Source organism: Prionailurus viverrinus, chromosome B2 (assembly GCF_022837055.1).
Source record: "Prionailurus viverrinus isolate Anna chromosome B2, UM_Priviv_1.0, whole genome shotgun sequence".
Classification (NCBI taxonomy): domain Eukaryota; kingdom Metazoa; phylum Chordata; class Mammalia; order Carnivora; family Felidae; genus Prionailurus; species Prionailurus viverrinus.
In genome coordinates, this window is record NC_062565.1 from 29,031,652 (window position 1) to 29,052,584 (window position 20,933).

At 47.2% G+C, this 20,933-nt stretch overlaps 2 protein-coding genes across 5 annotated transcripts; one reads left to right on the forward strand and one right to left on the reverse strand.

The window, feature by feature from the left end:
* Positions 1-2,038: 2,038 nt before the first annotated feature.
* GNL1 (G protein nucleolar 1 (putative)) lies at positions 2,039-9,326 on the reverse strand. Its single transcript, XM_047858988.1, has 12 exons — positions 8,987-9,326; positions 8,412-8,577; positions 7,902-8,038; positions 7,592-7,743; positions 7,413-7,484; positions 6,232-6,439; positions 5,968-6,063; positions 5,375-5,569; positions 3,422-3,600; positions 3,182-3,344; positions 2,758-2,898; positions 2,039-2,388 (listed from the first exon to the last, which is right to left on the reverse strand). Exons 1-12 carry the CDS (start codon positions 9,057-9,059, stop codon positions 2,147-2,149), a joined length of 1,824 nt encoding a protein of 607 aa, XP_047714944.1. The 5' UTR covers positions 9,060-9,326; the 3' UTR covers positions 2,039-2,146.
* A 242-nt stretch (positions 9,327-9,568) lies between these two features.
* PRR3 (proline rich 3) lies at positions 9,569-15,350 on the forward strand. Of its 4 annotated transcripts, none has more exons than XM_047858990.1 (5): positions 9,569-10,288; positions 11,030-11,092; positions 12,989-13,171; positions 13,520-13,810; positions 14,060-15,350. In XM_047858990.1, exons 1-5 carry the CDS (start codon positions 10,183-10,185, stop codon positions 14,164-14,166), a joined length of 750 nt encoding a protein of 249 aa, XP_047714946.1. In that variant the 5' UTR covers positions 9,569-10,182; the 3' UTR covers positions 14,167-15,350. The 4 variants fall into 4 exon arrangements, with proteins under 4 accessions (XP_047714946.1, XP_047714948.1, XP_047714949.1 ...); XM_047858991.1 differs by lacking the exon at positions 9,569-10,288 and adding an exon at positions 10,412-10,544; XM_047858992.1 differs by lacking the exon at positions 12,989-13,171.
* Positions 15,351-20,933: the final 5,583 nt, after the last annotated feature.

Consider the following 20,933-nt stretch of genomic DNA (forward strand, 5'->3'; position numbering starts at 1 on the left):
TAAACCTACCCCCTCTTCAGGTTCCCCTCCAGCTCCAGGCCTCAACTTTTCATCCCCACCCCCAGATTCTCCCTATGGCCCTAGTGAAACTCATGAGAGAGACAGCAAAGATAAAAAGATAAATGAGAAGCAGCATTGTGGTGGAGGCAGGGGGTGGGCGGACAAGTAGAATTCTGATTTTCTCCCCTTTCTCCATTTTCTGAGAACACTAACGTCCCTACGTCTAAGCAGCAGATGAGTCTCTTGCTTCCCTAAACATCATGAACCCTCAGAGGAAGCTGAGCCTGGAGCCCCTTTCTTCTATCAGAGCCTTCTAAAGAGCCAAAAATGGGAGACAGGTGGGTTTTTCTCTAACTGGGACTTTTTCTCTTTTATAGCATATTTTGGGCAACCTTTAAGCACATTCACATGCTCACAGTATTTAATCTTTGTTCTGGAGTGCAAATTCCAGGACTTATGTCTGCACTGCACCAACAGAGGATGAGCTTGGGAGTATGTGACTAGGCCTCAAAAGCCAAACATATCAGCTTCTCCTAAATATACTTAGTTTCCTTCACTCCTGGATTGCAGGGTTTCTATTGGCATTACCGAAAACTGCCCCATGTCCCAGATCCTGCATGGGATGCTTTAGAGTGAAGGGAAAAAATCTGGTACTCGCATTTTCTCCTTCCCCTACACCTAATGGTTTGTCAATCTGTTAAACAATACTTTTTGCTACCACTCAACCCAGACAACATTGTGGCAGCCAACAAAACAAATCTCATTCTCCTTTTCCTCCAAGAATTAAGTCTAGGAGTCCAGTTGCTTGCTTAAGAAAGTACAGCAAATGTTAAAATACCCTGTCTCACAAAAGAACTGCTGCTGAAATGCACATGACTCCATAAGACAGCTGTCTACCTGCTGACTTCTAGCTCAGACCCTGCACTGCTCATTTTAGCTTCATTCCAAAACCAGGGCAAATGGGATTCAGAAGGCTGATTCTGTGCCCTCCCTTATGAATCTCACAGACCTTCCATGCATGTAGACCTTTAAATAATAAAGCTTAACACTGTACTTAAGAGGCTGGTCTGCTCAAATTGTAAGTGTGCACACTAGTTGTTTGCCAGTAATTAAGATGCTACTTCTACACATTTAATCACCATTTTCACAAACATTGTCTTAACTAAAAATTCTATCAACAGGAAGTCCTAGAATTATAGTGTATGAGCCCCAAAGATTTGGAGAACATCACATACCCTTCTTAATCCAAAAACTTGGTTATCTGAAATGGGATCTTAATCACGGCAAAGCTGCACATTTAGGTCAGGTCCTGTTCGTGCATCTTTATATGCTCAGTACTTAGCACAGATCCAGACAAACAGTTGACCCTCAAAAAGTAGTTGTTGAATTTCAATAAATCCTGTAAAAATCTCACATGGAGACATCAGCTTGTCACACCTCTTACCACTTCTTCTCCAAAAAGATCCTAGTATAGGGGCGCCTGGGTGGCGCAGTCGGTTAAGCGTCCGACTTCAGCCAGGTCACGATCTCGCGGTCCGTGAGTTCGAGCCCCGCGTCGGGCTCTGGGCTGATGGCTCAGAGCCTGGAGCCTGTTTCCGATTCTGTGTCTCCCTCTCTCTCTGCCCCTCCCCCGTTCATTCTCTGTCTCTCTCTGTCCCAAAAATAAATAAACGTTGAAAAAAAAAAAAAGATCCTAGTATAACCCAGGTCTAGCAGCAGGGAACACACAAGGCTGCTGCTCAAATCTGAGAAGGAAGGAATGGCATGAACTCCAAAAGAGGGTTGGATTTAGACCAGGCCTCAAAGCCTGAAGTGACTTCCCCGCCCCATGTTGATAACAGGATCCATAAAGTGCAGAATGGGAAAGTGAGCAGAGACAGTGGATTTCAGGGCCTTAGAACCCAGTGAAGTAACCCTTAAGAGAGCTCTTCCTTCCCAAAAAGAATGCACGAGAAAAGAAGGGAGAAGAAGAGAGAAGTCTCCCACAACTGTCGGCCTAAAACAGCCGCTCTCACCTCAGTCCATCTGGGGAAGGGGCTACAAAGCAGACAATCTTTATTCACAATTGGGATGGCAGAGGGGAGGTACCCTCAGGTCAGTCCAAAAGCAGAGATACTGGGTGGAGCAGATGGCACAGGGCAAGGACTCAGCACTCGTCCTCACCCAGTAGGGCATAAGGGTTTCGGGCAGCCAGGCTGGACCCTGGAGCTGAAGTCGGGGTGTCCTCATCCCCTTCCCCCTCCTCATCCGCATCCCGGTCCTCCTCTCCCTCCTCCTCACAGGAGCTGCTCAGCTCTTCTTCTTCCTCCTCCTCCTCGTCACCTGCTGGCCCCACCCTGCCCTGCAAAACCACCAGCTCTGTGGTCTCCGGATGGGACTCCCAGGTGCCTGGGGAACCAAAACAAGAAAAGAATGGAGGAGAGTTTTAAGCAAGGAACTAAAGCCAGAGAAAGATGGGGAAGAAGCAAAAACTAAGAGTAACAATCAGTTCTGTAGCTGCTGGCATTCATTCATTCATTCATTCATTCATTCAAACTCCCACGGGCTGGGCACTGAACAACAGCTCTGCATACATTAACTCTACTCTCTACCACCACCTTACCAGGAGGCAACTATCACCCTGGTTTTGCAGATCAGGAAACTGTCTCAAAGATGTTTAGTAACACAGAGCTGGCTAACAGGTGTAGAATCCAGATCTGACCCTGAGCCACAAAGCCTTTTGCCTACATCATAGCACAGGAACACTGGCTGTCTGACCTTTCTGTTCACTGTAGCCTGGCGGATGAAAACACAGGCTGAGGCGGCCATCCAGTGCCAGCCGCAGGAGGCTATTGGCTGCTCTGTACACATCATTCCGGGCTGCCTTGGCTGTCTTATAACCACGTTTCTCTGCCCAGGCTGAAGAGAGAAAAGAATAATGGGGAGGGAAGCCGTTAACCGGACCCAGTCACCATCACCCTATTCCCATAATGTAGTCCTTCCACTTTTCTCTGGAACATTTTCTCTTTTCTCTGGCCACAGCTTCATTTCACTTTTCTCTGGCCACAGATCTTGCTGGCTCCACGACAGAAATCCAAGCATGAGTAGCCAGATATTTTACCAAGAGCAGAACCTCTGAGAAGAGGAGAGGAGATAGAGCAGGGTAAAGGGCAAGGGGAGAAGCCAGGAACATGGAGCCCACCTTCACAGATGTCCCAGGCACACCAGGGATGTTCTGCTGAGGGATCCTTGGCCTCTGGGTGGCGCAAGTGAAGCAGGACCTGCACAGGGATTCGAGAGGCCAGATAGCCCACTGCGGTGTATGGCTCCTGGATTTGGGCAATGGGGTAGATCCCCGCCAAAACCTGAGGGGAAACAAGAATGCTCAGCCTGTTCCTGGCCTTCTGCTTTCTCTCCCTCCCTGCCCCATCATACCTCATACCTGCAACTGCCTGGGCAGAAGGGAGGGAAATATGAGGCCAGGGCAGTCACAGAGCTTCACAGAGGGAGTGAGAAAGTAGGTCTGAAAGTATCGGGTATGGCCGGGGGTTCTGGAGACACTCACGACCTTCCGCCCCACCAGCCCGTTGATCAGCGAGGACTTTCCCACATTTGGGAAACCTAAAGAAGGCAAGGAAAATTAACACTGGACAGATCCCTACTCTGTGACAGGTAAGACAACAGCTATAGAGAAAAAGGGAAGTAAAGCTCAGAAATCAAGGAAGCAGTATAACCTTAAAAGTTTCAAACAAATCAGGCTCTGGGCTGCCAGGGTTGAATCCTGGCCTCTCCACTTACCAGCTTTGTAACCTCAAGGCAATTTGCTTCACTTTCTGAGCCTGTTTCCTCATTTTACAAGTGAGTAGTCAGGATTAAATAAAACAGAAACAAATAGAACTGTGTGGTTCAGTGCCTGCAGCAGACCAAATGCCCAACACAAGTGAAACATGTATCTCATAATCTTTACAACTTGTCCAAGAAGAAGACTATAAACCCTTGGGGGCTCACTGCTGCTCTCTTCAGGACCACCTCCGTCATTCTGGGTGACTTTGGTATCTGCACAGGTGTTCTGTTTAGCACTCTGACCTCTCGGTGCCTGCATCTATTTTCCAAAGATCATTTCCTCAACTACCCATTGTCAAGGTTGTACTCTGGACCTTGTCACTTCACACCTTCAAAATCTCAACCACAGGCACCACTCTCTCTGCCCTGACATCCTATCAATTCAGCTCACTTACTCTGTTTCCTCAGTTCCAATAAATCTTCAACTCTGACTCTAGTACAAAACCACTATTCAATACTGAACTCATGTCCTTACTTCTCTTCTTACCCAACTGAGATCCCAGGCCCCAGCTCTATAGCCAGTAGCTTTCACTCTTGAGTTCACCTTGAACTTCCCGGTCCTGCCCCTCTCCTCCATCTTACTCAACCCCATGGCTCCCATCCCCCAATGCCCTGACACTCTGGCTTATCCAAAAATCACCAAGCTCATTCCCACATGAAGACCCTCTCATTTACTGACCCCTTGGTCAGGAAGGCCCTTTTCCCATTATCTCCAAATAGCTACTTCCTCTGAACATCCTGGGCTCTTCTCAGAGGGAGTTTTTCATGAGAACCCTCCTCGCTGGATCACCCTCTACCTTTCAATGCCCCTAAATAATATGATTTCAAATTATGAATCAACTTACTTTCAAGGAAATAAGCTCTGTGAGGGTAAGGACTTCTCTGCCATTTTCACAACAGCATAACCCATCCCTGGAACAGCACCCGGCACTCAGTAAATATTTGCTAAGAACTAGAGGTAAATGAAACCTCAGGACTGCCTGTCCCACAGCAAAGGAAAGGGTCTCTGGGCCTTAATCATACATTCCTTTCCTCCCCAAAAAGAGCAGAGACAAGGCTATTAATTCAGGGAAGATGCTCCTTGACAACAAACTTAATGGGATAAGGCTCAGAAAGATACTAATGCTAACAAAGCTCCTGCTCTGATTTAATGATTGCTCTACTATTGATTACTACCATGTAAACAGTTAAAATCTATGTCTTTCAGAATGACGCCTGGTACATAGTAAGTACCACATAAATATTAAATTTCAACAATCATGATTATTACCATTATCACTATCTGTCAGGCATCATTAGGCTCTCTGTATGCCATTCCCTTCATTCCTGACATCCATTCTAATTGGGTATCAGCATCCCCATTCTAAAAATCAAAGTAACTAAGACTCAAAATGGGTAAATAACTTCCTCAAAATTAATAAAAGGTAAGGAAAGGGGGAATTTAACTCAGGGGTGCCAGGATACTTCCACTATTGCCGACACCCTCCTTTTCCAAAGAGTGAAACTCTGTACCTCATAGGAGGCTGCCATGCATGGGCCATTGCTTCCTTACCCACACAGCCAATGGTCACCACTCCGTCTTTGTAGCGCTCCCGGGTTGGGCCGGTTGGCTCCATTGCTGAGTCAGTCTGCTGCTCCACAAGGACTGCAGGTCCATCCTCTTCTTCCTCCTCCTCCCCAGAGCCATTTCCCCAGGTGGCCCCAGCCACATCTCGGGCAATCTTCTCCCGCCAGCTATTTAAGTCCACTGTTCCAAGAAGGAGATTATGATGAAGGTTCTCCCTAGGGCCACCATAAATGACTGCACAGACTATACACTGCACAGCTGATGTAACTGGCGCCCCAAGAGTGCCAACCTGCACCATACATTCTCCCCAGCCTTCACTTGACCCCACACAGAAATCATATGAATGTTTGAGTTTCAGAAAAATACTGGGAAGACTGAAAGCAACAGACCACTGGGGCTCCTGTCTACCTGCTGCCTCTGTTGCCACCAAGTCAGTCTGCTCCCTCTTCTACCCCTCCCTCTGGCTTCTTGCCTACATCCACAAAGAAGGGACTGACTTTAAGGAAGGTAAGCAAAATGACTTCAAGCCTTGGGCTTTCCACATATCGTCCCACAGCTCCCCTCTAAGAGGTGTATACCTTTCCCCGCAGTGATGGCTTCACAGGCTCTCAGTAACTGCTCTGGCCCCAGTGCCCGAGTCCATCCTCTCCCCCGTCTCCGACTCTTCTTCAAAACTGAGATCAGAGGGCACAAAAGTGTTAGCACATGGGCTTATGCACCCCATCTCACCCACCACCCTTAAGACCAATATCAGGTGCTCCTTTGTCAACAAGCCTCTCTGTTCTCCCTGTTGTCCCCTGCCACCCACCTCTCCCATACTGCCTTCCTCATTGCCCACTCACCACTACTAGGGTCCTGTGGGGTCCGTGGGTCCCGAGGGAAAGAGGTAAAAAGGACTATGTGGAGCTGGGGATAGTGCTGGTGAAAATAATGCTTCCAGGCAACGACGAGAGCCGGTGGGGCTAGATCCACCTTGTTCAGGACCAAGACCAAGGCCAACCCAAGTTCTCCAGTCACGTACTCATAAAGTGCTGGTGGGAAATTCACAACCTGGGACAGGGTTGGTGAGAGGAGGGAGCAATGAGAGATCAACCCAGAGTTCTCTGCCTCTAGCTCCCCACTCACCAGGCACAGCTCAGAGACAAGGCTCTAGTGGTAGCAGATTCTGGGGCAAAAGGGTAAATCAGCCAAACTAAACTAGGAAAATAAAGTAATGGTAAGCAATACCTGCGCAATTGTCTGGGGAACTTCTTACAGGTCCTAATTAGGAATGGAAATGAGCCAAACACAAGACAAGGAAATAGTGATACCTAGCACACTGGGATAAAGGCTGGGGTCAGGAATAGGGGTGGGGGTTGGGATCAAACTTCGCACCTATTTTTATGTGCATGCACTTATGTTTATACACATGCGTATGCACACACATATGCGTGTGCATGTTTGTGGCAAGCATGTGTGGCTGTGTGAGTGCATGTGAGTGCACACATATGTGTACCAATGCGTGTATATATGTTGTTAAGGACTTCCAACCTAAATGTTCCCACAGACCTCCCTTTCTCTCACTAGAGGACAACAGTGAAGTGGTAAAGCCAGATTAACACAAGGGTCATCTAGCAGCAGGGACTAGAGCCTTAACCACTGTCTTAACCACTATTGCAGGTGAGGCTGAATTCTGTAGTGACTAACATGATGGAGCAGGGGAAGCCCTAGCTGCCTTCACAGAATCCCCTGGAGCTCCACACTAGAACTTTCTATGGGTCTAGCTCTGGTGGGATGGGAAACAAATTATGTAGTTTTTCATCAAAGGAAGTAAAAAAAAAGGATCAATTAACCAGAGCAGAAGTGGTAAGCTGTGACACTGATGAATAAAAGACTGAGTTCCTGACTGCAGACATTAGTCATACTGACAGAGAAGACTAGAAATGAAAGATACCTCTCCAGCTCCCAATTTCTGCCTCTGCCCTTTACCCTACAAGAATCTTCCTTCCCCCTCCCCCTTGCCACCCTCATTCCCAGTACTCACTGGATGTCGGATATCAGTGATAAGCAGGACAATGTCAGACATCTCCAACACGCGCCACAGCTGCCTCCATGTCTAAAAAGACAACATCAGTGGAAGAGTACCTAAGCCTGGAGTCCCTCTCCTACCCGACCCCAGACCAATTTGATGAAAGGTCACTCCTGTCCCTACTGCATTCTCACCTCCAGATTATGCTCAAAGTAGCTGAGTTTCTCAGAGGTGTAAGCCCCATGAATCTTTGCAAGATACTCCTGGAAGCTACGTTCCTCCTGGCTCATTAGCTGCTCCTTGGACATCTCATAGCTCCAAGGAGGACGTCGGGGAAAGTCCAGGACTGGGAAATCAAGAAATAGTCCAAGTAAGTCTAAGAACAGTTTCAGGGCTCAAGAGTACATCGCAGAACCTCTCCTTCCCAGCAGTCAGGTCTTCCTCTTCCAAGCTCCTTCCCCGAGCCCACTGCCTCTCCCAAACATCCGTGTGTTGAGCTCTCACCTGAGCCAGGCTGATAGACCTCTCGGATGTCCAGCTCCAGCAGCTCAGCACTGACTGGCTGTAGCACTTGCTCCCGGGCTGCTTTCTTTCTCCTTTCCACCTCCTCCCGGCTGTCTCGCTCAAAATGCAGCCGGTATCTAATGGGACAGGGACCGCGCCATCTCTTGCAATCCTGTGACCACAAACTCCCCTCTTGGGCAGACAACTTCGTAGAGCTTTCTCTTCAGAGTTGTTCAAGTCTCCTTTCAGTAAGCCCTCCCTCAAGTCTCTCTTTCCCACAGTATTCGACCTTCCCCTAAGCCTCGCCCTTCTAAAAACCAAGAACTCTCTCCAGCCCCTCCGGAAGAGAGAACTGTGGCCTGCTCCGGTGAGCCCAGCTGCCTGCGGAGAATGGTGGCATCCCAGCCCCATCTCCTCCACCAGCAATAGCCGAGTTTCCCCCAATACTCTCACATCCGGGTAGGCGGGGAAGCCCGGACCAGTACACCCCCCTCCCCCGCCTACTCTCACCGATTTGGGTCATAGCCTCGAGGACCCAGCCCCTGGGAAGGCTGCTGGTTGAGCCTGCGGATATGATGGGTCACAGACTCCCCGTCTGAGGTGTCGGTTTGCTCCTCCCGCCGCTCCCGGCTCCCGCTGCGGCTGTTGGAACTGGATCGCAGCCCATCTTGGAGCCCTGCGGGGAGGAGTTGGTGACGCTGAGCTGGCGGGTTCTAAGGGGCTGTAAGACCCCCTCCTCGGTCAGCCTGGCTTCTCACAAGACCCCACTTCTTTTGAGGCCGGGGGCTCCCAGCCATCCCGCTCAACACCCTACCGGATGTGTGTGGGGGGAGTCATTCCTCCACCAGAGACCTGCGGGGATGGCGCCCGGTTAGAGCTGGAGGGGTTCCCCTCCCCCAACTATCCATCCTTTCCCACCCCTTCCAAGGAGCCTGGGGTAAGAGAATCCCCTCTGCGGTGGCCCGCGAGCGTCCGCGCGCGGCCACCGCCCACTCCCACGCCCCGCAGAGGTGCGGCCGTCACACCCCTCCTTCCAGATGTGCGGGAGCCCGAGCCCCGCCCCCTCCCCTCGCTCCTGCACTGACCTCGCTTCCGCTCCCGCTTGTCCTGCAACTGCTTCTTCTTTTGCTTCACGCTGAAGGGCTTCTTTCTCGGCATGGCCTGGACCAGTCACCTGGCCCAACCTCCGCCGAGCTCCGGCCGCCTCAACGGACTCCCCCCCCGGCAACCCCCGCCGCAAGGGCCTGGGACCCTTGAGGGGGCGGGGCTATGAGGTGACGTCAGCGAGCGGGCCTGGCCGATTCGCCCCAGTGGCCTGGGTGGAAGGCGGACGAAGGGAAATACAGCCACTTTCCTCTGGCAGCGAGGCGAGAGGAAGATGCGGGGTGGGCTACCCGCACGTGAGACTCAGTGGCACGGACAGGGCGCAGCTGCGGCGAGGAAGGAGGCGCGCGTGGGAGGATCAAGCTAACTTCGTCACGGACGCTACCAACTCGCGTTCGGAAGAGGGGGGACGCGTGTCATCACTACCTTGCGCGCTGGGGGAAGCTACCACTCACCTGGAGGGGTCGGTGGAGCAGAGGGCGGGTCCTACCACCTAGGGGAGAGAGAGGCGTGGATGCGCTTAAGATATTTTAGCAACCCCCGGGCTTGACCTTTGTGGAAAGACCGGACTGCGTGTCTTGGCAATGAAGTCAAGTTGCTGACTACACTGGGGACAGGGTCAGACGTCTTGAGGGACGGGTGGCAGTCTAAAGAGTCCTGGGCGCGCCACCTTCGTGGGACCAAAATTCCTTGTGGGACGATGATAGGGGCACAGATCATACAATACGGGCAAGCGCGGGCGAGGAGGGAAACCCAGGCGGGACAAGGACTTTTGAAGAGAGGTCAGAGGGCACGAAGTTGTGTCTGCAGCTGTTACCATGGTAACCCGGGACCGGATGTGGCGACTTAAAGGTGCGACAGTGGCCTCAGGCCTCCTGGCCCGACAGTCTATCGACTCTATGGCACATTGTGAGGAGCCGGTTGTGGGGTCTTTTCAGCGAGGAGAGAAGAGAGGAATTTTCTTTAAGCATTTATAGGAACGCAACAAAAGAAGGCTTGGGCCTGCCATTATCGTCTGGCAGAGACCGAGCCCCACAAAGGCTCCCCGGAGCCTTCCGGAAATGAAGGGGCAGGAGCCTCAGCTTCTCAGTCCACCCAACGGAAGCGGAAACAGAATCCCAGCGTGCCCCTTCCTCACTGCCCTCCAAATCCCGCTGCAGCCATTGCCGCAACCACGATGCCGAAACGAAAGAAGCAGAGTCAGCAGCAGCAGCCGCCACTGCAGCAGCCCCCGCTGCCAGAGCGGGAAGAGACTGGAGACGAGGAGGATGGGAGTCCCATAGGTGAGGAGCCCGGGAGGGGTGTGCACATGCCTGTCAGCTGGTCAAGGCAAGGGGATGGGGTCTGAAAAGGCGCGGGGGAGGGGGCTCTAACGGAAGGAGGAAGGGCGCAAGCGCTGGGGCGGGGATAGGAGGCTGTCCGATGTGGAGTCCTGAGCGAGTTCTCTTCCTTGACTCCTCAACTTCCATCCGGCCCCTAACCTTTCTGAAGAAGACAAGGGAGAAAAGGATAAAGAGCTCGTGTGCGCAGCCGCAGAAGGCAAGGGGGGGGGGGGAGGGGGCTGGAGAGGTTGCAGATTGCAAGGTCTAGAATAACAACTTGTGACCAGACTTGCACAGAGAAAGTGGAAATGCTGCCTTCTCTAAACTGCTCTGGGGCGGGAGGTGTGAAGGGATCGCTCTGATTGGCCAATAGTTAGGGAGAGGAATTGGATCACCTCTGGAATCACCTGGGATGTTTTGGATAGCAACTATGTGAGGGAAAGAGAAAGCTGTAAGTATCCTTTCCGCATTGTGTGCTCTCTTTGACTGAGTCTCTACTTTTTTTTTTTTTTTTTTTTTTTTTTTTTTCAAACTCAACGCTTGGCAGAGGAAAGGGCAGATAGATGGGCTAACAACTTGTAACACTGATGAGAATATATCTGGCTGTACTGATTGGATTAAAAGATGAGTAGCAGAAAACCATAACAGGATCATCAGTACTTTAGTCCATTCTGGTGACTATATTTTCGTGTCTACTCTTAGGACCACCCAGCCTTCTGGGCCCTCCCCCCATGGCCAATGGAAAGCCTGGTGACCCCAAGTCAGGTGAGGACAAGGGGGCTCTGATCCTTTGATTAGGTCCTGGAGAAGGGAGCAAGGGAGGGACTACAACCCCGGAAGGACTCAAAACCAAAACATCAGGGATTCTTTACGTAAATTAATGGAAAAATGTTGTATATTCACAGATTGGAAAGTTCAATGATGTAAAAATGTCACTTCTTCCCAAATTGATCTACAGATTCAATGCATTCCCAGTTACAATCCCTATAATGGAAATAAGCCTGTGTTATTACGTGGAAATGCAAAGGATCAGGCTGAGAGATTGCAAAGACAGTCTTGAAATAGGAGGACTTATTACTGTAAAACTATGGTTACTATGATGTGGTATTGTCATAAATCAGTATCTCAGTTCAAAGAGACTAGTAACAGGCCTGCAGATATGTAGACAATTCATTTGTGATGAAGATGGAGCTGAAATAGTGGTTGTTGCAGTAGATCATGCTGGATCAATTGGATATTCACGGGTGGGGGGGATGAAATCTGAACTATTCATGTGTAAACATCAATTCCACGTGAACTGTAGATCTGAGTGTTAAAGGTAAAGAAAATAAATACATTTCATAGTCTTAGAGGAGATACGAGTTCTTAAACAAACAAGAAGCACACACACACTAACCATAAAGGAAAGATTGATAAACTGAACTACATTAAACTTTTATCAACTAAATAACACCATTAAGAAATTAATAGGAAGCTAGAGAGTAGAAGATATTTGCAATAAGTATAACCAATAAAGAGCTCATATCTAGAATATATACAGAACTCTTCCAGACAACCTGTTAGAAAAGTGGGCAAAGGACCAGAGCAGCTGTTTCTCAAAAACTGAGATCTAAGTGACCAAGAACATGTGAACAAGAACTCAGTATCATTAGTTGTCAAATAACTGCAAGATAAAAACACACCACTTTGAAGTTGAGACCCTTGTGCACTGTTGCTGAGATAGTAAAATGATGCAATTCTATGGAAAACACTATGGCGTTTCCTCAAAAAAATTAGAAATAGAGCTACCATGTGATACAACAGTCCCACTTCTGGGTACATATCCAAAAGAATGGAAAGCAGGATCTTGAAGAAATATTTGCACACTCCTATTCTTGCAGCACTATTTACAATAGCCAAGAGCCAGAAGCAACCGAAGTGTCCATTGAGAGATGAATGGATATACAAAATATGGTATATTCATACAATGGAATATTATTCATCCCCAAAAAGGAAGAGAATCCTTGTGTGTTATATAGCATGGATGAACCTTGAGGCCATCTTGCTAAATGAAACGAGCCAGTCAGAAAAAGACAAATGTATGATTCTACTTATTTGAGGTATCAGAAGTAGTCAGATTCATAGAAGCAAAGTAGAATGGTGGTTGCCAGGAGCTGAGTGGAGGAAAGGAGAGTTGTTAAAGATCTGTTTCACAACAGTGAGGATTTACTGAACACTACTGAAACATGCACTTAAAAATATTTAGATGGCAAATTTTACATGCCTGGCTGGCTCATTCAGTAGAGCATGCGACTCTTGATCTCAGAGTTGTGAGATCGAGCCCCATGTTGGGCATGGAGTTTGCTTTAAAAAAAAAAGACAGCAAATTTTATGTTATGTGTTCTACCGCAATTTAAAAACAAAAAACAAAAACTCCCCAGAATGGCAAAAATGAAAAAAATTTATATTACTAAGTGTTGTCAAGGCTATGGAACAATGGCCAGTGGGAGTTTAAATTGGTACAGCCACTTTGAAAAAGAAAGTTTGACTTCATTCAATTTTACCATACATATACCCTAGGACCCAACAATACCTATACTACGTTTATCCTCAACAGAAATGCATACATATGTGTAACAAAGACATGTATAAAAATGTTCATAGCAGCATTTTTCGTTATAGCCCCAAACTGGAATCCACCCACATGTCCACCATCAGTAGAATGGATAAATAAGTTGTTGTGTGTGCATGCAATGGGATACTACACTGCAATGAAAATGAACGAACTCCTGCTACAGGCAACTTGGATGAATCTCACAAACACGATGTTGAGCGAAAGGAGCCAGACAGAAAAGAATGCAGACTGTATGATTCCATTTATGCGAAGTTCAAAAACAGGCAAAAACTAACCTATGGTGCTAGAAGTCAGGATAGTGGTTCCCTTTGGGGAGGAGGGTGGAATAGTGGGGGAGGAGGGGCACAAATGGGGGGAGGACTTCTGAGTGCTAAGAAGGCTCTATCCCTTCACCTGGGTGGTAAAAACACAGGCGTGTTTACTTTGATGGTAATTGAGTTGTGCTTTTAAAATTGGCGTATTTTTCTCTATGTATATTGTACTTCAATAAAAAGTAAAAGAACAACACAGGGCTTTTTTCTCAGGATTAAGGTGGCCACTGATCACCTTTCTGTGTCTGTCTTTCTCTTTCTCTCCAGCTCTTCACAGAGGTCCTCCAGGCTCAAGGGGACCAATGATTCCACCACTGCTGAGTCTCCCACCTCCTCCCCGGGGCAGAGGCCCAATTCGGGGGGGCGTAGGCCCCAGATGTGGCCCATATGGTCGTGGTTGGTGGGGGGCCAATACTGAACCTCCTTTTCCTGGACCAGGCCATGGGGGTCCTTCCAGGGGAGGCTTTCACAAAGAGCAGAGAAATCCTCGAAGGCTCAAAAGTTGGTCTCTTATCAAAAATGCCTGCCCACCCAAGGATGGCCCCCAAGTTATGGAAGGTGAGGTCCTTTTTTTTTTAAATGCCTGTGACTCTTCTCTTTTGGGCTATCCTTTGTCCTTTTGAAGTAGAAGTAGCCCTGAATGTGTTTTTCTGCCAGAGAATGACTACCGTTATCACTACCACTACCAAATAAATACCTGGAAATGGTAGGGAGTAGGAAATCTGACTGCCCTCTCTATTTCTGGTTTTTGTTATATCTTGTTTTCTTTCTTATATTTTAAACTGACCAATTTTTACTTGTTCACAGACAAATCCAACCGCCCTGTCTGCCGACACTTTGCCAAAAAGGGCCACTGTCGATATGAGGACCTCTGTGCCTTCTACCACCCAGGCGTCAATGGACCTCCTCTGTGAGACTGTGCCTTCCCATCCAGGCTGGAAGGAGCCCTCTGTGACCTAGCGGCCATATATTTCCCTGTGGCCCTGTGATGGCTACTGTGAGGCTGTTCACCCACCACCCTCAGTCAGTGACACCCACCCCCATCTGTCACCTTCCCGTTTGGGGTTCAGAGTTGTGTTTCATCACTGGTGCCCAGTGTGTGATCCAGCCTCCAGAGACTCGCCTTCGGGACCCCATCTTTGCTCCCTTCAACTGCCTCCTGGATCCTCTTCCCCCTCACCAACTGACTGCTGAACAGGAAACCTCTTTGGTGCTGTTTCTTGTGCATCTGCCCACCCAGCCCCCAGTACTGCCCTCGATTCCTGAGAGCTCTGGAGCAATTTCCTACCATTCCCATCTAGCTGCTTAAGTCCTTTTTATGTGACAACCCTTACCCCAAAAGTTGCCAGTTGCTCTGTGAAACTCACCAGGTTGACCTGGGGTTGAGTATGGATGACTGGTGCAGAGTTACTTCCTGAAAGGCCACTCTCCCTGCTTTTGGATTTTGTAGTTTCTGCATCAGTAGCATGATCCCCACCGCTCTGGTCTGTGATCACTGTGCTTTGTGAAACTGTGCATCCCCTCGTACGTAGCCTCTCTCAATGTCTGTGGCATCTTTGTGACTTCCCAACACTAGAGTAAGTTTTTCTGCCAAAACAAGTGAGACTCGGTGCCCTCTAGACTTTCCACGCCTCCCAACGTGGGAGAATTGTGAACCTTTCTGCAAGACTGCCTCCCTGGTCTCCCCATCCTGGTGTCGGTTTTTCTGGGTTTGACACAAGCCCATGAGATGTCCTCTAAAGCTTCTGATGGGCAACCCTGTCTCCTCTCCAGCCCACTTTAGTTAGACTATGTCATTGTGAGGCCACCAGCCCTTTCGTCTGAATTCTGTGAATCTCCACCCGGCCTACCTTTGGGTGGAACCTGGACAGTACTGTCGCCCTCGTCTAACCTTCTTCCCTGCATCCCTGGCACTGGTTGTTTTCTGTGAAAACGGCAGTGAACAGGCTCAGTTTTGAACTGGCCCTGAGGAAATGGGTCAGGAGTTGTGTGGGCAAGAGGGAAGGATGAGAGCCGTTGGAGAAAGAATGAATTTTTTTTCTTTTTAACATTTTTTTATATTAGTAATAAATGCAGTGGAAACAAGCATTTTCTTCAATCCCTGTGTTCCAGTCATCTCTGGAGGTACAGATGAGGCTGTTCTTGTTGGAGTCAACTTTATTCTTTCATTTGTTCATATACAGTAGTAATAGAGAAGACAACGCTTGAGTTTCTTTCAATCTGAAGGAACCAGTGAGGTCCCATTAACCTATAAGCATCAAATACACACCAGGCTGTATTACGTTCAAGGGTAAAATTTTATAGGAAAAAAGAAAGGCCAAGTATCCGTGGAGTAATTTCTAAAGACTTTACCCATGTTTGTAGATTTGATGTTTATGGGAGTGGTAATGACAAAACAGTCTTTGAGCAAATATATGTGGAGTGACTGTGGGCCTGACAATACACTAGGCACTAGAAATAACAGACGAAACCAATGAATTTAAAATTTTTTTTTTTTCTCAACGTTTTTTTATTTATTTTTGGGACAGAGAGAGACAGAGCATGAACGGGGGAGGGGCAGAGAGAGAGGGAGACACAGAATCGGAAACAGGCTCCAGGCTCCGAGCCATCAGCCCAGAGCCCGACGCGGGGCTCAAACTCATGGACCGCGAGATCGTGACCTGGCTGAAGTCGGACGCTTAACCGACTGCGCCACCCAGGCGCCCCGAAACCAATGAATTTATAGGGGACACCCGTTAATCATAAAATCAGGAACATGTGTAAGGTTGCATTTGTCAAAAGCAAGACATGATGAGAAGGGAGTATGTAATAAAGGGAGACTGGGAAGGTGACCTTTACACCAAGCCCTGAAGGAAGTGAGGTGGGAGAGTGAAGTCTAAGAGTGAAGTGTTTGGTTAGAGTTGGGAAGAGTAGGAGATGATGCAGAAGAAAGAGGAACTAGACCACTCAGAACCTTGCAGAACACAGATTTGGGTCTTAAGACCAAAGCCTTTGAAGAGTTTTAGGCAGGTGAGTATAATGGATGAGATTAGTTTTTCAAGAAGATCCACTCGATATATACAGCTGGCCAGGCTTGGAAATGCCTTTGAAGGGAACTTCAGTAGTCCAGGTGAGTTGTGATGATGGTATAGACTTGGGGACTGGAATGGAAGAAAAGTAATTTGAAAATAGATCAAAATGGAAGTATTTTAGGTTTTAGTTTTTACTATGTTAGGTTTTTCTGGTTTGCATAACTACCTTTTAAAAAAAAAAAGGTAAGAAAACAGGCATAATGCTGCTAATTTGTTTTTGAAATTAGTGAGCTTCCTTTTAAGACTTACAAGAAGAGAGATAAAAAAAAGGTATTTGCACATATAGGTTTGGTATTTAGATTAAAACTGGTGACATAAATGTCTGCTGCATATCTGAGTTTTTTGCATATAGATGGCAGTTAAACCATATGCATAGAAACATTTATTCCCTAAATATTAAGTGCCTGCTATGGCCCAGTTTATCAGCTTTTCAGTTCAGTTGTAACAGAACAAAATTAGTCTTAGAAGTTTGTTTCACAACTTCAGAGGTAGTCCAAGGCGTCATGCCACCACAAGGTCCTCAGGTATTCAGAACCCATCCCTCCAGGTTTCAGCTCCATAATTCCTTGAGTCAGATCCTTTTATTCATGGTTTGGGGAGTGAAGCTTTAGCTTGCTTATCCATGCTCCAAGCCTCAGTATGGACCAGGAAGGGCAGAGGATACCACCTGTGTTGGAGGAAATTTCCTTAAAGCTAACACAACTTCAACCTTGTGCCACTGGCCATAACAGTCTTGTGGCCAATACCTAGCTGCCACTGAGGCTTGGAAAAGTACTCTTTATTCAGGCAGCTACATATTAAACAAAATAATTGGACTTTCAGGATGAATGTCCTCAGCTACTCTGCTAAAATTTGTGGATGCAACAGAGAATAAGACAAAGTGTCAATACCCTCTAGCCAAAGCCCATGAGGAACATACACACCCGTGGTTAAACCGTTGGATTTATTTCGTCTGCAGAAACCATCTCCCTAAGAGGGTTAAGAATGACAGAATTAAAGGTTTGTGTTAGGTGATTTGGGGGGAGGGTTCAAGGAAATGAAATTGTTCTGGATTGGGTGCTGTCAGGAAGTGAGGGCAATTCTATGATTGCACTTCTTAACTTACCTAGAAGGAGGGAGGAATGAAACATGGCTAAAGCCGTGGCTGGTTAAAAAAACCATTCATTTTAGCTGAGAGGGGGCTGTTTAATATTTATGGTTTGCACAATGATCTTATCTTTGTGTTTAGAAAGATTCTAAACTTTGTCTTACTTTATGACAGTCACAGTAACCTTGTCTGACATTGGCGTTCTATGAGGTTATGTTCAACCTGAGCTCCATGGCCTAGCTGTTAGGATCCCATCGTCAGGGGCTGTTTTTCTCAAAAGTGAACAGATGAATAATTACAGGTTGTGATTGGGAGTACTATATAGAGAATAATGGTTGGGGGCTACTCAAGACATGGTGGTTGGGATAGAACTCTGAAGAATCTGTTGCTGAAATCACCTGAGAGGAGAATGTCAAATGGGAAGAAGAGAGGGCTCAGGATAACCTGACAGCCTTGAGGAGGGCTGACATTTGATGGCCAAATAAGGACAAGGATGAACCTGACAAGGGGATTGAGGAGAGATGGCCAGAGAGGTTTGAAGAGAGATCTCAGAGTGTAGCGTCTTCTCTTTGCTTCCTCTGTGCAAGGTACCATGTCAAGTTTTTACACTTACTGTCTTATGTAAGTTTCACATTAATTCAATAAATACTTTAATGCCTACTCTGGGCTAGGCATTGTTTAGGGGCTGGGGATATAAAAATGAGAAAGACAAAATTCCTACCTATATGGTGCTTACAACCTATTGAGGATGATAGACAATAAGTACATGTGTAATATAATCTTAAGTAATAAGTGCTCTAAAGAAAAAGTGAAGGAAGAGGCTGGAGAGTGACAGGTGGAAGAGAATAAATCAATACTACAATAGGGCCTCTTAGAGGAGATAAGATGTGAATAGAGGCTGAAATTGAATAAAAAAGCAACCATATGAATTTTTGAGGGAAGTGCATTCCAAGCATTGGGAACATCACAAAAGCCCTGAGGCAGGAATGAGTTTGAAGTAAAACAGAAGGCCAGTACGGCTAGACTATGGGAGATGAGATCAGGAAGTTCAACAGGGGCCGGGTCATATATAACCTGGTAGGCTTTGGCAAAGCACTTGAATTTTATTCTGAGGGTTTGAACAGCTGATTTACATTTAAGTTTATTTTTGAAAGAGAGAGAGAGTGCGCGTGCACGCGCAAGTCAGTCCCGCGAGAGCAGGGAAGGGGCAGAGAGAATCCCAAGCAGCTCCAGGCTTGAACCAGAGAGATCATGATCTGAGGTGAAATCAAGAGTCAGATGCTTGGGGCATCTGGGTGGCTTAGTTGGTTGAGTCTGGCTTCAGCTCAGGTCATGATCTCACGGTTTGAGAGTTTGAGCCCCACATCTGGTTCTGTGCTGACAGCTCAGAGCCTAGAGCTTACTTCGGATTCTGTGTCTTCCTCTCTGTCCCTCCCCCACTCGCACTCTGTCCTTCTCTGCCTCTCAAAAATAAAGAAATGTAATAAAAAAAAAAATTTTTTAAGAGTCAGATGCTCAACTGACTCAACAGCCACCTAGGTGCCCCACAACTGATTTACATTTAATTTTTTTTAACGTTTTATTTTTGAGAGAGAGAGAGAGGAGAGAGAGTGGGGTAGGGGCAGAGAGACAGGGAGACACAGAATCCAAAGCAGTCTCCAGGCTCTGAGCTGTCAGCACAGAGCCCGACATGGGGCTCAAACTCATGAACCGTGAGATTATGACCTGAGCTGCAGCCATGCAGGTGCCCCAACTGATTTACATTTTAAAACTACTACTAATGTAGGTGTGAAGATAGACTAGAGAATGAGAATGACAGCAGGGCCACCAGTTAGGGACCACTTTGGTGGTCCAGGGAAAAGAGATGGTGGCTTGGTCTGGGGTAAAGGTGGAGAGAGGTGGGCAGATTTGGGATATGTCTTAAAGTCTCAGTTGATGGCAACTCCACCTTCCTATTTACTCAGTCCAGAAACCTTGGAGTCTTATTTATTTATTTATTTATTTACTTACTTATTTATTTATTGTCACACCTGACATCCAAAATCCAACTCATTACAAAACCCGCTGGCACTTTTTCAAACATATCCAGAAATCAGTCCTTTTTTCCACCTCCAATACCATTGCCCTGGTCTGAGTCACCAACACCCCCTAACATGTCACCCTGCTTCTGCCATTCCTCCCCACCCTGTGACCCTCAGTTTATGAGAATAAACTGTTGAACAATTTATTCTCAGCTCGACCTTCAAAGTCATCCTTTTAATATGTAGGCCAGGTCATGTCACTGCTCTGCTCAAAACCTTGTAATGACTTTCTATTTTAGTCAAGAATAAAAGCAAAAAAATTTTTTAAATTTTTTTAAGTGTATTTATTTTTGAGAGAGAGAGAGACAGAGTGCAAGCAGGGGAGAGGCAGAGAGACAGAGACACAGAACCCAAAGCAGGCTCCAGGCTCTGAGCTGTCAGCACAGAGCCCAACGTGAGGGTGAGGCTCGAATTCACGGACCATGAGATCATGACCCGAGCAGAAGTCCACCACTTAACCAACTGAGCCACCCAGGCACTCCAAGAAGCCAAATTCTTGATGACCCGCAAGACCCTTCCCAATCCAGACCCTGCTTTACTTCTCTGTTTGCCTCTCCAACAACTTCTCATTCCCACTGCTCCAGCCACTCTGGCCTCCTTGCTGTTTGCTCCTCATATATGTCAAGTATACTTCTGCTATAGAGCATTGCTCTAGCTATACCTTCTCCCAGCAAGCCTCCTTTCCTGGAAATCCATACAGCCAAAAATCTCACCTTCTTCAAGAATTTGCTTGAATTTCACCTCACTGAGGCTTCATGAACATTCTAGTACTATAACCCCTGCCCTCCTGATACTTTTTACCTTGACCTGTATTTTCTTTTTTCCTTAGCATTATCTCCCCTGCTAGAAATGTAAGCAGAGATCTTTATTTCATTCACTGATCCCAGGAGCCTAAAAGAGTGCCTGGCATATACCATGTGTGCGCTCGCTCGCGCTCTCTCTCTCTCTATATATATACATATATATATTTAAATTTTTTTAATGTTTATTTCTGAAAGATAGAGTGTTGGTGGGGGAGGGGCAGAGAGCAGGAGACACAGAATCTGAGGCAGGCTCCAGGCTCTGAGCTGTCAGCACAGAGCCTGATGTAGGGCTTGAACTCACAAACAGTGAGATCATGACCTGAGCCAAAGTCAGACGCTTAACCAACTGAGCCACCCGGCACCCCAATAAATATATTTTTTAAAGAAATGAAGTATGATGAGGGGGAATTGAGAAAGAGAATGACTTTTCAAGTTTGGGCCCAAGTAACTAAATGAAAGGTGGTGTGATTTCTTGATGGAAAACCTGGAAGAGAAACAGAGTTGACAAGTAAAAACAAGAGCTCGGTTTAGTATATACTAATTTGAGATATTTATTAGGGATCTCAGAGAGGATATCCAATAAGCAGTTAGATTTGTGAGCCTGGAGCTTAGGGCAGAAGTTGGGGTCAAAATAAGATA

What these genes read in the sequence shown, in the direction of transcription:
- PRR3 (XM_047858990.1), top strand. Translation starts at nt 10,183, where the DNA reads ATGCCGAAACGAAAGAAGCAGAGTCAGCAGCAGCAGCCGCCACTGCAG. An exon ending in GGAGGATGGGAGTCCCATAG is followed by an intron (nt 10,289 to 11,029) that starts GTGAGGAGCCCG and finishes GTCTACTCTTAG; the next exon opens with GACCACCCAGCCTTCTGGGC. An exon ending in TGGCCCCCAAGTTATGGAAG is followed by an intron (nt 13,811 to 14,059) that starts GTGAGGTCCTTT and finishes ACTTGTTCACAG; the next exon opens with ACAAATCCAACCGCCCTGTC.
- GNL1 (XM_047858988.1), bottom strand. Translation starts at nt 9,059, where the DNA reads ATGCCGAGAAAGAAGCCCTTCAGCGTGAAGCAAAAGAAGAAGCAGTTG. An exon ending in CGAGGCTATGACCCAAATCG is followed by an intron (nt 8,039 to 8,411) that starts GTGAGAGTAGGC and finishes CTGTCCCATTAG; the next exon opens with ATACCGGCTGCATTTTGAGC. An exon ending in GGTCTATCAGCCTGGCTCAG is followed by an intron (nt 7,744 to 7,901) that starts GTGAGAGCTCAA and finishes TTGATTTCCCAG; the next exon opens with TCCTGGACTTTCCCCGACGT.